Source organism: Salminus brasiliensis, chromosome 25 (genome assembly GCF_030463535.1).
Source record: "Salminus brasiliensis chromosome 25, fSalBra1.hap2, whole genome shotgun sequence".
NCBI lineage: Eukaryota > Metazoa > Chordata > Actinopteri > Characiformes > Bryconidae > Salminus > Salminus brasiliensis.
In genome coordinates, this window is record NC_132902.1 from 419,178 (window position 1) to 436,688 (window position 17,511).

The following is a 17,511-nucleotide window of genomic DNA, read 5'->3' on the forward strand; positions in this document are numbered from 1 at the left end:
GTGTGCTCCCCCCCCCTCCATTCTCTCTCCAGATGTTTTTAGAAAGCATTAGCACGCCGCTCAGGAAGCACCCCCCGAGGTGGGGGGGGCTCTAATTATAATGTTGTGATGTCTGGTGCCGTCAGCGTGGAGGCCGACACGGCAGGTCAGACTGATTAGCGGGGATAAAACAACACCTCTGCCCTTTACCCCTCCTGCAAGGGGTCACACACACACACACACACACACACACTCTCTCTTTCAGCTGAACCAATGAACCGACACACTCACACCTCGGCTTAGTGAAGCGCACCGGAGACAACACACACAAATCAACACGTGAACATAAGGTCATGAGGTTAGAACTGATGTACACCTGGTCAGCGCACTCTCTCTGAGGACCGCAGTATAGAGTGAGGCTCAGGTGGGGGAGGAAGGCCTGCAAGAAGAACGGGTGAAAACCCACCAAACCAAAGACCTGAAACACCCTCATCTGCTGCAGACTGAGTTTACAACCAGCGATGCTCGCCAAAGGAGGGTCGCACCGTATTGACATCATCCCAGAATTCCCAATTCCTGAGTGTGTGTGGCTTTAAGAGCGTGAGATGCCTCCAAGGAATCCTCCAAGAGTGGCCCTTTGGTTCTGTCGTCTTTGGTCGCAGCTGTGGCTGATGTTACCAAAGGGCTGGAAGTCTTTATTAAAGGGCTTTGCAGCTGTGTGAGTCACACACACACATTCTTACACCCCTCAATCAGCAGGGGACGGGGTGGTGGGGTGGGGTGAGGGGAAGGGGGGGGGGGGTGCAGGATGTGAGAATGAGAGTAAGTGTTTTTGTGGCCTTGTAGTGTCCTCAGGGTTTGGGTGAGGAATCCTTCAGCTCTTCCCAGAGGTCTACGTTTCATTGTTCAGATTTAAGACTGTTTAAAAGTTTACTGAGGAGATACAGCCCTCAATAAATAAACACTCCTATACACTAGAATAGGAGATATTAGTCCATAAAAACCTCAATAAACACTCCTATACACTAGAATAGAGATATTAGTCCATAAACACCTCAATAAACACTCCTATACACTAGAATAGGAGATATTAGTCCATAAACACCTCAATAAACACTCCTATACACTAGAATAGCAGATATTAGTCAATAAACACCTCAATAAACACTCCTATACACTAGAATAGGAGATATTAGTCAATAAACACCTCAATAAACACTCCTATACACTAGAATAGAGATATTAGTCCATACACACCTTAATAAACACTCCTATACACTAGAATAGGAGATATTAGTCTATAAACACCTCAATAAACACTCCTATACGCTAGAAAAGGAGATATTAGTCCATAAACACCCTCAATAAACACTCCTATACACTAGAATAGGAGATATTAGTCCATAAACACCCTCCATAAACACTCCTATACACTAGAATAGGAGATATTAGTCAATAAACACCTCAATAAACACTCCTATACACTAGAATAGGAGATATTAGTCCATAAACACCTCAATAAACACTCCTATACACTAGAATAGAGATATTAGTCCATAAACACCTTAATAAACACTCCTATACACTAGAATAGGAGATATTAGTCCATAAACACCTTAATAAACACTCCTATACACTAGAATAGGAGATATTAGTCCATAAACACCTCAATAAACACTCCTATACACTAGAATAGGAGATATTAGTCCATAAACACCCTCAATAAACACTCCTATACACTAGAATAGGAGATATTAGTCCATAAACACCTCAATAAACACTCCTATACACTAGAATAGGAGATATTAGTCTATATACACCTCAATAAACACTCCTATACACTAGAATAGGAGATATTGGTCCATGAACACCTCAATAAACACTCCTATACACTAGAATAGGAGATATTAGTCCATAAACACCCTCAATAAACACTCCTATACACTAGAATAGGAGATATTAGTCCATAAACACCTCAATAAACACTCATATACACTAGAATAGGAGATATTAGTCCATAAACACCTCAATAAACACTCCTATACACTAGAATAGGAGATATTAGCCCATACACACCTCAATAAACACTCCTATACACTAGAATAGAGATATTAGTCCATAAACACCTCAATAAACACTCCTATACACTAGAATAGGAGATATTAGTCCATAAACACCTCAATAAACACTCATATACACTAGAATAGGAGATATTAGTCTATAAACACCTCAAAAAACACTCATATACACTAGAATAGGAGATATTAGTCCATACACACCTCAATAAACACTCCTATACACTAGAATAGGAGATATTAGTCCATAAACACCTCAATAAACACTCCTATACACTAGAATAGGAGATATTAGTCTATAAACACCTCAATAAACACTCCTATACACTAGAATAGGAGATATTAGTCCATACACACCTCAATAAACACTCCTATACACTAGAATAGGAGATATTAGTCCATAAACACCTCAATAAACACTCCTATACACTAGAATAGGAGATATTAGTCCATAAACCCCTCAATAAACACTCCTATACACTAGAATAGGAGATATTAGTCCATACACACCTCAATAAACACTCCTATACACTAGAATAGGAGATATTAGTCCATAAACACCTCAATAAACACTCCTATACACTAGAATAGGAGATATTAGTCCATAAACACCTCAATAAACACTCCTATACACTAGAATAGGAGATATTAGTCCATACACACCTCAATAAACACTCCTATACACTAGAATAGGAGATATTAGTCCATAAACACCTCAATAAACACTCCTATACACTAGAATAGGAGATATTAGTCCATAAACACCTCAATAAACACTCCTATACACTAGAATAGGAGATATTAGTCCATAAAAACCTCAATAAACACTCCTATACACTAGAATAGGAGATATTAGCCCATACACACCTCAATAAACACTCCTATACACTAGAATAGAGATATTAGTCCATAAACACCTCAATAAACACTCCTATACACTAGAATAGGAGATATTAGTCCATAAACACCTCAATAAACACTCATATACACTAGAATAGGAGATATTAGTCTATAAACACCTCAATAAACACTCATATACACTAGAATAGGAGATATTAGTCCATAAACACCTCAATAAACACTCCTATACACTAGAATAGGAGATATTAGCCCATACACACCTCAATAAACACTCCTATACACTAGAATAGAGATATTAGTCCATAAACACCTCAATAAACACTCCTATACACTAGAATAGGAGATATTAGTCCATACACACCTCAATAAACACTCCTATACACTAGAATAGGAGATATTAGTCCATAAACACCTCAATAAACACTCCTATACACTAGAATAGGAGATATTAGTCTATAAACACCTCAATAAACACTCCTATACACTAGAATAGGAGATATTAGTCCATACACACCTCAATAAACACTCCTATACACTAGAATAGGAGATATTAGTCCATAAACACCTCAATAAACACTCCTATACACTAGAATAGGAGATATTAGTCCATAAACACCTCAATAAACACTCCTATACACTAGAATAGAGATATTAGTCCATAAACACCTCAATAAATACTCCTATACACTAGAATAGGAGATATTAGCCCATACACACCTCAATAAACACTCCTATACACTAGAATAGGAGATATTAGCCAATAAACACCCTCAATAAACACTCCTATACACTAGAATAGGAGATATTAGTCCATAAACACCTCAATAAACACTCCTATACACTAGAATAGGAGATATCAGAACACCAGATAAACAAACAATAGATAAATAGAGACGAACAGGAGCAGGGAGAACCCGAGGCGAGTCGGATGGTAGTGGAGATATCTACCCGTGGGTCTTCCTTTAAGACAGGTCAGCAGGCTCACTGCTCTCTCTCTCTCTCTCTCTCTCTCTCTCTCTCTCTCTCTCTGTCTCTCTCTCTCTCTCTCTCTCTCTGTCTCTCTCTCTGTCTCTCTCTCTCTCTCTCTCTCTCTGTCTCTCTCTCTCTCTGTCTCTCTCTCTCTCTCTCTCTCTCTGTCTCTCTCTCTCTCTGTCTCTCTCTCTCTCTCTCTCTCTCTCTCGCCCTGCATGTTTCGAAGCGGTGGGGATTAAAGGAGGGAGATGGAGGGCGAGAGATTAGTGCTGTTTTGCCTCTCCCTCGCTTTAATCACTCCTTCGTTGGGCCCAGAGGCGGCCTGTCACAACACATTTTACAACACCTCGCTGCCCCCTGCTCAATAATCACACACACACACACACACACACACACACACACACACACACTCCATCTTAAAGCGATAGTTTGGTCCAAACCATCCACCCACCAACTCAAACGTAGTCATTGCTACCCATTAATTAGCACTGGAGCTTTGAGGTGTGTGTGTGTGTGTGTGTGTGTGTGGAGGACAGTCTGCTCTAAACACACCATGTATTGGAATGCTCCTGTGAGGACCCCAACCCCCCCCACCCTCATCCTCCACCCTCAGTAAACACAGTTAAATGGTCTATGGGAGCCGTTTACACAGCAGCTCTGACCACCGCTGACCCCGCCTTTCTTCTGGGGCCAAGAACGAGGCTGCCTGAGTGACCTTTGACCCCTGCATGCTTCTGGCTGATTGCAGAGGGTGCGTAATCACAGCAGGCCCTTGCCACTGATCTCCCTGAAAACACCGGACAGTAGCCGGACAGAACTGACCTGGATGCGACTGTCCGAGACACTTCCTTGCAGCATTAGGGTTTTTTTACTCTATATGGCCAAATGTTTGTGGACACCTCTTCTATGGAATGATGGTGGAGGAGCTCCATCCAGTACTTTTGGGATGAGGTGATCCTGACCTCACTGATGCTGTTGTGGCTGAATGCAATCAGATTCTCACATTTGTCTTCTCAGTCTTCTTCCCTGGACAGTAGAGACAGTTACTCCAACAGAAGCTGGATCAGCTCTTTTAATACTCTTGATTTCAGAGGACACAATGAATGAGCAGGTGTCCCAATACTTTTGTCTTTTCAGAAGTAGTGCAGGAGGTTGTCGGCTCAGCCCCTAGTGATGCCACAGCCATCCGTCAGTGTCTGGGAGTTCCAGAGAGCATACGTGTCCTCTCTCTCTGTGGGTGGGTAGGATGGTCCTCCCTCTCCCCCCATCTCTCAGCACTCTGCACCGATGGCATCACGCGGAAGGGGAAGTTCTAGATAGTGGGAAAGGAGCAGCAGGACCTGACCCAGTTCAGCCGCCAGAGTGAGGAGAGCGAGCGCCGAAAGTCACCCAGTCACCCACCCGTCTATTTCGGGTCCCGGAGCCCGAGGCCCGAGCGGTGTCGGACACACTCCGCCGCCTCGGCCGACCTTGGGCGTGGTATTTTTACCCTGCTCGACGTCCCTCCGCTCTGGAGGTCCCGCCAACCTGACTGACTGACTCCCGCTCTGACCTCCTCTCTGCTTCCGCCCCTCTTTCACTCCTCCCCTGCGGCCCCGCTCCTCCCCAGCGCTGACCCGCGTCTTTGCCGGAAGGGTCTTTTAAAACTTTCCATGAATATTAAATGGCGCGGCCCCCCGGGAGACGGAACCGGGGTCATGCTCGCGAGGCGGCTCAGAGAGAGACAGGCTCTGCCTTTTGTACGATGAGTATAAATACTTTAAAGGACCGACATCCTACCCATGACCCCATAATTGTATGTAAATGAGCTCTGTTCTGATTGGCTGAGCTAAACTGTGCCTCGTTCTAACAGCCAGTCTGTCAGACTGTCACAAACCTCTTGAGGCTTGAGTAAGGGGGGGCGGGGGGGACGGGGGGGCTACACTAAACTGATTGGTTGGTTGAATGTATTTTCATAAATGGACAAAAGTATTTGGACACTTGCTCATTCACTCTACTGTCCAGGGAGGAAGGCTTTCTACTAGATTTTGAAAGGGTGAGGATTTGATTGATTGCATTCACCAGCCCACTTCATCATTCCAGAGAACGCTGGGGGGCTTTACACCCCTCTAGCCCACTTCTATTGCCAGTACTTCTTCTCTACAGGGACTAGACAAGCTGTGCACGTGCATTTGCACATCTGTGTCAGCAATGGGTTCAAGCCTGTATATCAGTGCAGTATATGTGACCTGACCTGGCCTGCCTCGTCCCCAGCTCCAGAGTGCTATCCCGGAGGGTACCGGACGTTGAGGAACCCGTACCGCAGCGTGCACTTCGACTCCACCGAGCTTCAGAACACAGCCATACAGGACCTGATCTGCGACCACTCGCTGGAGCCAGGATGGTACCGCTTCAGCATCAACAACAAGCCCGCCGAGATGCCCACCAGCTGTGTGGAGGTGAGTGAACCATTGGTCCCCCTGTTTTGCTAGGTACTGACCACTGCATACCAGGAGGGAACACCCCCACCCCCCCACCACCACCACCACCACCCCACATAGACCTGGGTGACCAGAGGTTCTGACCCAGTCGCTCGGTCTCTCTCTCTGCTCTGTAGATGAACCGGTGTGGGACTCAGGCTCCGGTGTGGTTGTCTCTGAAGGACGTGTCCCTGCCCCGGCCAGGCGAGGTCAGGCAGCTCTCGGCCTGCGCCACCTGGCAGTTCTTCCACGGCAGTGCCAAGGACTGCTGCCTGTTCCGCATCCCTGTGACCGTCCGCAACTGCGGGCACTTCCTGCTCTACTACCTGCAGCCCACCCAGGGGTGCATGGGATACTGCGCTGAAGGTAAGTGTCTCAGACCTTAATCAGTGTGGCTTCATAAAAACCCGGCCTCTTTTTCCACGTCCGGCCGGTGGTATCCGGGGGTCCGGGGGCGGGTTCAGGGAGGACACTGGAGTGTGTGTGAAGCTGGTGATGAGGGGCTGGAGTTAAGAGTGTGGCTGCTTGTGTTTTAATAGTGGTTTCGGAGTTCACTCCTAAAGCCTGCCTCCCGGGGGAAGCGGAAGTCAGCGGAGTCTGTAAAGGTGATCACACACTTTCACACTCTGACCCGGAGCGGCCCTCCAAGAGGCCGACACACACACTCACACACACACACTAATTATTATTATTAGTAGTAGTATTGGTTTATTTATAACAGTGTTTCTCCGTGTCCAGTCATCGTCCCCCCGCTGTCCTCCAGGCCGGTGGTGACGGCAGAGCTGGTGGGCAGCAGTGTCCATCTGCGATGTTCGTATGGTGGGGTAGCGAGCGGCCGGCCGCTGGGCTACGAGGTGGTGTGGGGGCGCTATTCCTCCAACAGCATGAAGGTGGAGGTGAGGAGGGACAGGACCACTCAGCTCTACTCCCGAGTGGAGATGGATGGACTTCACTTCAGACTGGGAGAAACGGTAAAGAGACACTAACTCATACAGAAATATACTAAATATACTGAATATATTAAATGTACTGAATATACCAAATATTAAAAATATACCAATATACTACCAGAATATACTAAATATTCTAAATATACCCAATATACTGAATATATTAAAATAACAGATATACTAAATATACCAAATATACTGAATATATTAAAATAACAGATACACTAAATATACCAAATATACTGAATATATTAAAATAACAGATATACTAAATATACCAAATATACTGAATATATTAAAATAACAGATATACTAAATATACCAAATATACTGAATATATTAAAATAACAGATATACTAAATATACCAAATATACTGAATATATTAAAAATTATACTAAATATACCAAATATACTGAATATATTAAAAATTATACTAAATATACCAAATATACTGAATATATTAAAATAACAGATATACTAAATATACCAAATATACTGAATATATTAAAAATTATACTAAATATACCAAATATACTGAATATATTAAAATAACAGATATACTAAATATATCAAATATACTGAATATATTAAAAATTATACTAAATATACCAAATATACTGAATATATTAAAATAACAGATATACTAAATATATCAAATATACTGAATATATTAAAAATTATACTAAATATACCAAATATACTGAATATATTAAAATAACAGATATACTAAATATATCAAATATACTGAATATATTAAAAATTATACTAAATATACCAAATATACTGAATATATTAAAATAACAGATATACTAAATATATCAAATATACTGAATATATTAAAAATTATACTAAATATACTAAATATAAAACTGGGCTGCAGGTAAAGCAGACCTCAGCCTGGGACGGGGGCTCATGCTCACTGGGTTTAGGTGTTGCTGCTGTTGGGTGAGGGGTCGATCAGATGGATGCAGTTAGGTTTGATAGTGTGTGTGTGTGTGTGTGTGTCAGGGAGGGGTGGAGGCCCCTCTCAGACAGAGGAAGCAGTCCAGATATGATGTGGGTTAGGAGGTCACCTTAAACATGTTCCACAGCTGGGCTCAGTCAATCACACACACACACACACACACACACACACAGAGACACACACACACAGACACGTTAACAATAAACAGACCCCTACACGATAATGTACATTCAACAGAAGGTATAAACACACACACACACACACACACACACACACACAGACACACACACACAGACACACACACAGACACACAGATGTGTGTATATACCATACACAGAGAAGTCTGTACGAAACTGGACAGTGTGTTACTGTTCCTGTTGTTGAAGGCTTGAATAGGCAAATGGGTGGGGCTAAACTGCTGTAGGCTGAATGGGTGGGGCTAAACTGCTGTAGGCTGAATGGGTGGGGCTAAACTGTTGTGGGCTAAATGGGTGGGGCTAAATTGCTGAAGGCTGAATGGGTGGGGCTAAACTGCTGTAGGCTGAATGGGTGGGGCTAAACTGCTGTGGGCTAAATGTGTGGAGCTAAACTGCTGTAGGCTGAATGGGTGGGGCTAAACTGCTGTAGGCTGAATGGGTGGGGCTAAACTGCTGTAGGCTGAATGGGTGGGGCTAAACTGCTGTAGGCTGAATGGGTGGGGCTAAACTGCTGTAGGCTGAATGGGTGGGACTGATTTCTTACTGTTGACTCTTCAGTTTGAGTTGAGCTTCTTAGTAATTACCCAGAAATCCTTTGACCCTGCCTTCAGATCCCGTTGCTACGCTAGCCGCGCTAGCCGCGCTGATCGATACCCGTGCATCCCTCTGAAATTAATTAGTGTGAATGAAGCGTGAAGCTGCTGTCAGTGCTCCCCAGCGTAGGATGGCTTGGTGAAGATGACCACTGAGCAGTGCTGATTGATGTTTTGATTGACAGTTCTCCTGCAGCGTCTCCACGTACCTGCTGAACTCCTCCAGCGTCCAGTCTGCGTCCAGAGAGAGCGCGGGCTTCTTCGCTGGGATTAAGGTGAATACATTCAAGCTGCAGTGTTTCTAATAAAGTGGCCAGTGATGAAGCAGCACAAGAGTAGGTGTTTCTAATAAAGTGGCCAGTGATGAAGCAGCACAAGAGTAGGTGTTTCTAATAAAGTGGCCAGTGATGAAGCAGCACAAGAGTAGGTGTTTCTAATAAAGTGGCCAGTGATGAAGCAGCACAAGAGTAGGTGTTTCTGATAAAGTGGCCAGTGATGAAGCAGCACAAGAGTAGGTGTTTCTGATAAAGTGGCCAGTGATGAAGCAGCACAAGAGTAGGTGTTTCTGATAAAGTGGCCAGTGATGAAGCAGCACAAGAGTAGGTGTTTCTAATAAAGTGGCCAGTGATGAAGCAGCACAAGAGTAGGTGTTTCTAATAAAGTGGCCAGTGATGAAGCAGCACAAGAGTAGGTGTTTCTGATAAAGTGGCCAGTGATGAAGCAGCACAAGAGTAGGTGTTTCTAATAAAGTGGCCAGTGATGATGCAGCACAAGAGTAGGGGTTTCTAATAAAGTGGCCAGTGAGTAAATGATTGCGTATTGTTTGTTTACAGTTTGTTCCAGATGTTCTGCAGATCCGCGAGGACGGTAAAGAGCACACACTCGCCGTACACAGCACCGTACCAGTCTCCTGCTACGGGTCGGAACCGAGCCGCCGCTGCAGACTGACCTTACAGCTCAGCGTCCACGAGCCAGGTGTGTGTCCGGCTCAGAGCCAAACCACAATACACAAAGGAACCTTCTAGAACCCTAATCTACGCTCCACTGACTCCATTTCTTACGGTTCTCTGGGTTCTTTGTTTCAGACGGTTTAATAGCTGCGGCTCCGAACGTGGCACTCTCGTCCTGTCAGCTGGAGCTGGTGTCCCAGTCATGTCGGGATGGTGCCTGTGCCCATGGTACCGTCACGGTCACGGCAGCAACGGACTTCACTCGGGACGGAAACCGCCAGAGTCTCCTGACTGCCCGGCCCGTAGGCACCAGCCCACGACTCTGGAGAGGACACTCAGCCGCACCCCTGAAGGTCAGAGTTCCATAACACTGTTGCTGACTGTTCACCTTAAAGGCGCTGTCTTTAGAAAGCCTCGGCAGGACGGGGCCGATATGGGGGCCTCTGAAGGTGTCCTGTGGTATCTTGACACCAAGACACTCCAGCAGATCCTTTCTTTAAGTTCTTTAAGTTGGTGCAGGTGGAGCCACTGCGAGTTTCCTGGGAACAAGAATTGCACTGAGACGGAGACGGTAGACAGGGGTCGGCATGGGCACTCTGACTGGTCTGCAGCTATGCAGCTCCATACACAGCAGGGGGCGCCGCACTGGGTACTCGAACCATCATTAGCATTTCAGTTCTGGTGCTGCAGCCTTGTACATTAATGAGCCTCGCTGGTGGTTGGCGGTCTGTCCCTCCTCGGACCACCTCCTGACTTGGGCACCACAAGCTTTGGAGGTGTTCGGGAGGCGCTCCAGTCCAGTCGCCATCATCGTCCACGCTGCTGCCTTGATCTTCAAGAACCTGACTGAAGCTTTGGAGCTGAACTTCAGGATCCACACTACTGGTCTCGTCTTCGGAAGGCCTGAAATATGAGCCTAGGGGTCCGAGCTATTACGGCTGTTACGGAGATGAGTGTTTTATGCGAGGTAAACCTTGAAGCAGCTTAATCGCTTTCGCAATTATACCTGAAAGTGGAGGAGAGTGCAGCCTGTAATAAGCCACACACGGGAGGAAAGACAGCTACGTCGGCACCCAGCACACACACACACACACACACACACACACACACACACACACACACACACACTCACACTCGCTGGTGTGCCTTAAGAGGCCCCCAGACCACCAGCTGTGTTTGGTGTAAACGCAGAGCAGTGGAGGCTCCTGTAATCATGGCTGAAGGCTGCGGTGCTTTATGATTAGAGCTGGAGCCGCTTCAACTGGACGCTTTTCAACTGGACTGACCAGACCGGCAGCAGTGCTCGTCGCTCCCCGGCCACTTTATCGGAAACCCCACCTTGCCGGCGTACAGTTAGAGACCGTAGCCCGTCTGCAGAACGTCTAGCCCCTCCTGAGGGGTCAGTTTAGGACCACGGAGACGCTCTTGTCTGCATATTTGTGGGTGGTGGACCCACGCCCTTCTAATAAAGTGGCCAGTAATGAAGCACAAGGCATGGGTTTCCGATAAAGTGGCCAGTGATGAAGCAGCACGAGAGTAGGCATTTCTAATAAAGTGGCCAGTGATGAAGCAGCACAAGAGCAGGTGTTTCCAATAAAGTGGCCAGTGATGAAGCAGCACGAGAGTAGGCATTTCTAATAAAGTGGCCAGTGATGAAGCAGCACAAGAGCAGGTGTTTCCAATAAAGTGGCCAGTGATGAAGCAGCACGAGAGTAGGCGTTTCTAATAAAGTGGCCAGCGATGAAGCAGCACAAGAGTAGGCGTTTCTAATAAAGTGGCCAGTGATGAAGCAGCACAAGAGTAGGCGTTTCTAATAAAGTGGCCAGTGATGAAGCAGCACAAGAGTAGGCGTTTCTAATAAAGTGGCCAGTGATGAAGCAGCACAAGAGTAGGTGTTTCCAATATAGTGGCCAGTGATGAAGCAGCACCTGAGTAGGTGTTTCTGATAAAGTGGCCAGTGATGAAGCAGCACAAGAGTAGGCGTTTCTAATAAAGTGGCCAGTGATGAAGCAGCACAAGAGTAGGTGTTTCCAATATAGTGGCCAGTATAGGGGTTTAGCTTGTCTGTCTGTCATGCTCATGTCTCTCTCTCTGTCTCTGTCTCTGTCTCTCTCAGATCACAGTTCAGGACGTCCCCACCAGCAGCTGCTACTCTCTGACTGACCCTCATGTCCTCACCTTCGATGGCAGGTAACACAGGCCTGACAGCTACAGCAAGGTCTTGTCTTTCTTATGGTTCTGCCTGGTTGGAAGTTGGGAATCCTGAGGATGAAGAGTAGAAGGTCGCGCTGCTGTTTGCTTCGGCGCGGGAGGACAGATCTTTAGGAAAGCATATGGGATGCGTGCTCATTAAGGCCCTCGTCCTTGGCTAGCTCAGGCCTCCTGCCTCAGCTTTCTCCTTCAAACACACACACATTACAGCCTTGCAGGAGCCCACAGCATACGGCGCTACACTCTTAGAAATGAAGGCGCCTGGAAAGCTTTCTAAAAGGACAAAAGTATTGGGACACCTGCTCAGTCACTTTCTTTTGAAAGCACTGTCTCTACGGACTAGACTAGGCTTTCTACTGGATTTGCATGAGTGCATTAATGCACGGTGGGCTGCTTGGTCAGACCTTCTGCGGTTCATGCTTGGCGGTTGTATCCGTATTGTAATTGAGACGCGAGGTGATCGCGGGAATGGAGGGTCGTTATGTGCCTGACATTTCCCTCTCTCTCTCTCGGCTGATGTTACTGTCGTTTCTGCCCTTTTACCGTTAAACTGAAGTACCCCTCAGAGAGGCGGCTCTCAGAACCCCCCGACAGTCTTTTTAACTACAGCTTTAAAGGTCAGCTTTAAACAGGCTGCCGTTAACGTATATCTTTTATTTCCTATCAGTCCACCACACGGCCCGTAATGACCAGCTCAAACAGAACCCGCTCGTTTTAATGATGGGTGAAAAGGATACGAAAAACACCTGTAATGTGTGTTTTCATGCCTTCGCTCATTTTACTGCTTAAACTAAAGAGCTGGTGGGATGCTGCTCCGGGCCTCTGGCCTGTAACACTTTCAGGAGGTGTCGGGTTCTCGTTTCGTAGCTGGTAGGTACTTTCAAAAGTACTTTCACCAGGAATACGATCAGGAATCTTGGAATTTAAAACCAGAGAGCCTCTTAACAGTGAGGTGAACTATAACCGGAATGTAATGGGTTCAAATCCCAGGACTGACTGTATTCAGGTGTTGACCTTGCAGTTGGAAGGTCATTCAAACTCTTGAACTACATCTGGAAGGTAATGGGTTCAAATCTATGACAGACTGTATTTAGGTATTTTAACCATAGACACAGTCCGTACTGGGATTTGATCCCATGACCTTCAAGTTGCAGGTCATTTGAACCCTTGAACTGCAACTAAAAGGTAATGGGTTCAAATCTGTGACAGACTGTATTTAGGTGTTTTAACCATAGTCACAGTCCGTACTGGGATTTGATCCCATGACCTTCAAGTTGCAGGTCATTTGAACCCTTGAACTGCAACTAAAAGGTAATGGGTTCAAATCTGTGACAGACTGTATTTAGGTGTTTTAACCATAGTCACAGTCAGTCGTGGGATTTGATCCCATGACCTTCAAGTTGCAGCTTACTTGAACCATCAAACTGCACCCGGGAGATCATGGGTTCAAATCCCACAGCTGACTGTATTCAGATGTTTTAACCATAGACAGTCAGTACTGGGATTTGATCCCATGACCCTCAAGTTGCAGCTCTCTTGAACCTTTAAACTTTGAATACTGTATTCAGGTGTTTTAACCATGGACACAGTCAGGGATTTTATCCCATGCCTGTCCAGTTGTAGCCCACTTGAACCCTTGAACTACAGGTTATGGGTTTAAATCCCATTACAGACTGTATTAAGGATTTTTAACCCTTGCCTTTCCAGTTGTAGTCTACTTGGCATGCAACCGGGAGGTCATGGGTTCTGATTTTATTCATGACTGATTGTATTCAGGTGTTTTAACCATAAACACAGTCCGTCCTGGAATTTGAACCCAAGCCTTCTCAGCTGTATTTCACTTGAACTGCAACCGGTAGGTCATGGGTTTCATTCCCAGGACTGATTATATTTTTTGTTGTGCTCATGAAACCAGATCAATAGTGTATCATTGAACCTGTGTTATACCGTTGTTTATTCCTAGGCGTTTTGAGAACCAGCAGACCGGAACGTTTGTGCTCTGTAAGGCGACGGGTCGTGTGTTCGAGGTCCACACTCGCCAGTGGGACTGCGGCAGTCGGCACTATCCAGTGTCCTGCACCTGCGGCCTGGCGGTGCGAGAGGGCAACGAGCTTGTGACCTTTGACATGTGTAATGGCCAGCCGCAGGAGACTCGCCCCCAGCTGTCCATCAAAGCCCTGGGACCCACCTCAACCAATCAGGCCAAGATTCACGAGACGCATCAGGGCAAGAAACTGACGGTAGGTCTTTGGTCTCTCATTATTAAATTACACATAACTAATTAGGCCATAATTAGTAGGCTATAGGTTGTTGATCACATGGTTGTGTGTTCGATTCCCGGATCCCGAAAGTCCTTTCTCTTCAGAATTACAGGACTAGCTTCACTCCAGAGGCGAGCAGCATGTTCTAACCCCCGTTTCAGCAGATATGTAAAGTGTCTGAATGTAATCCCCGGCTGATCTGAACACACAGCACGTTTCATAATTGATCGTCTGAGCGTGCAGCTGAAGCTGAGCAGGAAATCCCTGCAGTCGTTACTGTAAACCTTCACAGTTCAACCTTCGGGCACGCCGAGCTTCCTCTCCTCCGCAGAGTGTTCTGGAAGGTAAGCAGAGGAAGCAGGGGGCTTTCACAGGGCCGAGGTTCCTACACCGATCTCAGCTCCTCAGACCACGGCACTGTCGGCCCTGCAGAGCTCTGCTCGCTGTGTCACTGAGAGGGAATATCTGCTGGACCTGTTTCTGGAGGCTTTAATAACGGAGGTAAATAAGTGATGAATTAGGGGTCAGCACTGCAGGCTGGGTGTTTGGTCAGGGTCCCACACCTACAGAGCTGATGTTGTGAGTGCAAATAAGTCTCATCCTCTGCAGAGACACACTTCTGTACATTTTACCACACAACTACTCTTTTTAACTGAAATAAACAGAACAGAAAACATTATTGTTATTATTATTATTATTATTATTTACATTTTATCATATAGTATATATCTATATATCAGCTACAGTGGAATACAAAACATAAAATATTGAGTGGAAGCAATTATTAGATCTATATGATTTAATATTATTTATTAAATAATATAATAAACAATATAAATATTATAATATTTTTATTGTTAATTTATTATTTTTGTTTTCTCATTTAGATATTTCTATAGCTACATTGAAACACAGAATACTGCAAATAAAAAATATAATGTTTAATAATATAAATATAATTATAAATAATATAAATAATTAACAAATAAAACAAATCAATAAACCAAACAAAACCAGTTAAATAAATTCAGCAAGTGAGAAATAAAATGTAATTTATATTAATATTAAAAATATAATTATAATAATAATTAATAACATTAATGAATAGAATTTTATTTAAATATAATTGTTTATCATAATGTTTACATTTTAAATTGAATTTAAAACAACATTTTGTTTTTATGTTCAGTTATCTCAGCAAAAACAAATCAAAGCTCAAAGTGTTAGAATATAAATAGGCCAAGAAAAACAAATATTTTAAAATATTTTTTAAAAAGAATAAAATGAAAATATATTTTTTTAATATTACAGAAGAAAATATTTTACAATTAATCTGTAAAAAAAATCAAATAAGTATAAATTAAACAAAGTAAAGATAAAAAAAACAATAACAATTAATAATAAAATGTAAATAAAAAGTTATTCTGCTTGTTTAGTGTACTGTAAATCTGTACTGTGCACTTGTTATTATTAGTTATTAAGACATTACAGTTATATTACAGTTATATTACAGTTATATGACATCTGTCTCATACATATTTATGGCATGGTTACCGGCGGGATACTGTACAAATCAGAGCATAGGGCTAAGTGCCTGAGCCCCAGCAGACGGACATACGTGCCGAGCGTTTCAGGGTTCTGTAATTACAGCAGTGGAGCAGATTCAGCTGTGGCTGGGCTGACCGAAGGGCAGCAGAACCGATTGTTTCTCCGTTGTCCGTAAGCCAGACTGGCGCACCCTCTCTCCTACTGGGCCAATGAGATATTTTGGCAGTTGGGTTGGAGCTAATTGCTGCCGCTACTGAAAACGCAGCCAAATGCTCCATATTTCATATATAGACGTAAGTAAACCGAGTACAAAGTCGTCAGATGGCCTAGTTTCTGACTTCAGAGGAGGTGGACCTGGTGGTCTGCAGACTTGTAGCCATTGTTACACAAAGCAAAGCTACAGTTGGACCCTCTTAACAGGCCTGGTTTCTTCAGTGTAGCACATCTGACATCGGACAACGTCCCGAAACAGTCACTGCGTTGACGCGAACGTCTGAGACGAGATCAGTGCAGAACTCGCTGCTTGTTTGCTCGTGCCAGGGGCAGCCGTTCACGCACCTGACTTGAGTGTTTTTTGCGCTAATCCCCGCAGGCCTACCTGCTGTTCACACCTCCGCAGAACTTTCGAGTGTAGAGCCTGATTCGAGGTGTTCAGCCCAGCCCATCAGAGCGGGAGCTTTCGTTAGCAGAATCTGTTTTTGCAGTTTTTGACTTTTTCGTGATGTTAAAACAAGCAGAAACGAGTCGGGAGTGTCTTGAACCTTAGCAACCACCCTAGCCACCACCTAAGAGCACATTAGCAACACCTCAGCGACCACCTGGAACACCGTACCCCGTAGCCACGCCCATTGCAACCACTTGGGATCACAGAAGAAGCACTAACTTCTGACATCTTAGCTACCACCTTGGATACCATTGCAACCATCTAGGAGCACATTAAAAACAGCATAGCACCCACTTAGCAACATCTCAGCAACCACCTAGGAGACCATAGCATAGCAGTCACCTGAAATGTTATGGAAAGCACCTTAGCTACCACCTTGAACACCATTGCAACCACCTAGAATCACATTGGAAACACCATAGCACTAACTTAGCAGCATCTTAGAAACCACCTAAAAGGCTATGGCAACTACTTTGGATACCATTGCAACCACTTCAAATACTATATTAAGCAACCTAGCTACCACCTTGGATACCATTGCAACCACCTAGGAGCACATTAGCAACACCATAGCACCCACTTAGCGACACCTCAGCAACCACCTAGGACAATACAGCATAGCAGCCACATGAAATACTATATTAAACACCCTAGCTATCACCTTGGATACCATTGCAACCACATAGGATCACATTAGAAATACCATGGCACCCACTTAGCGACACCTCAGCAACCACCTGTGACACCTTAACAGCCATCTAAAAATACTACAGCAAACACCCTAGCAGCCACCTTGCATACTATTGCAACCACCTAGTAGCAACAC

At 44.7% G+C, this 17,511-nt stretch overlaps 1 protein-coding gene across 1 annotated transcript in view; it reads left to right on the plus strand.

The window, feature by feature from the left end:
• LOC140547724 (von Willebrand factor D and EGF domain-containing protein) overlaps positions 1–17,511 on the plus strand; it is a 56,006-nt gene that overhangs the window by 1,821 nt on the left and 36,674 nt on the right. Inside the window, exons 2-10 of the mRNA XM_072670859.1 lie at positions 6,141–6,325; positions 6,484–6,712; positions 6,886–6,951; positions 7,085–7,317; positions 9,237–9,326; positions 9,885–10,026; positions 10,137–10,354; positions 12,118–12,191; positions 14,176–14,452. Of these exons, the coding sequence (XP_072526960.1) occupies positions 6,141–6,325; positions 6,484–6,712; positions 6,886–6,951; positions 7,085–7,317; positions 9,237–9,326; positions 9,885–10,026; positions 10,137–10,354; positions 12,118–12,191; positions 14,176–14,452 (1,514 nt within the window). The remainder of the gene's footprint in view (positions 1–6,140; positions 6,326–6,483; positions 6,713–6,885; positions 6,952–7,084; positions 7,318–9,236; positions 9,327–9,884; positions 10,027–10,136; positions 10,355–12,117; positions 12,192–14,175; positions 14,453–17,511) is intronic.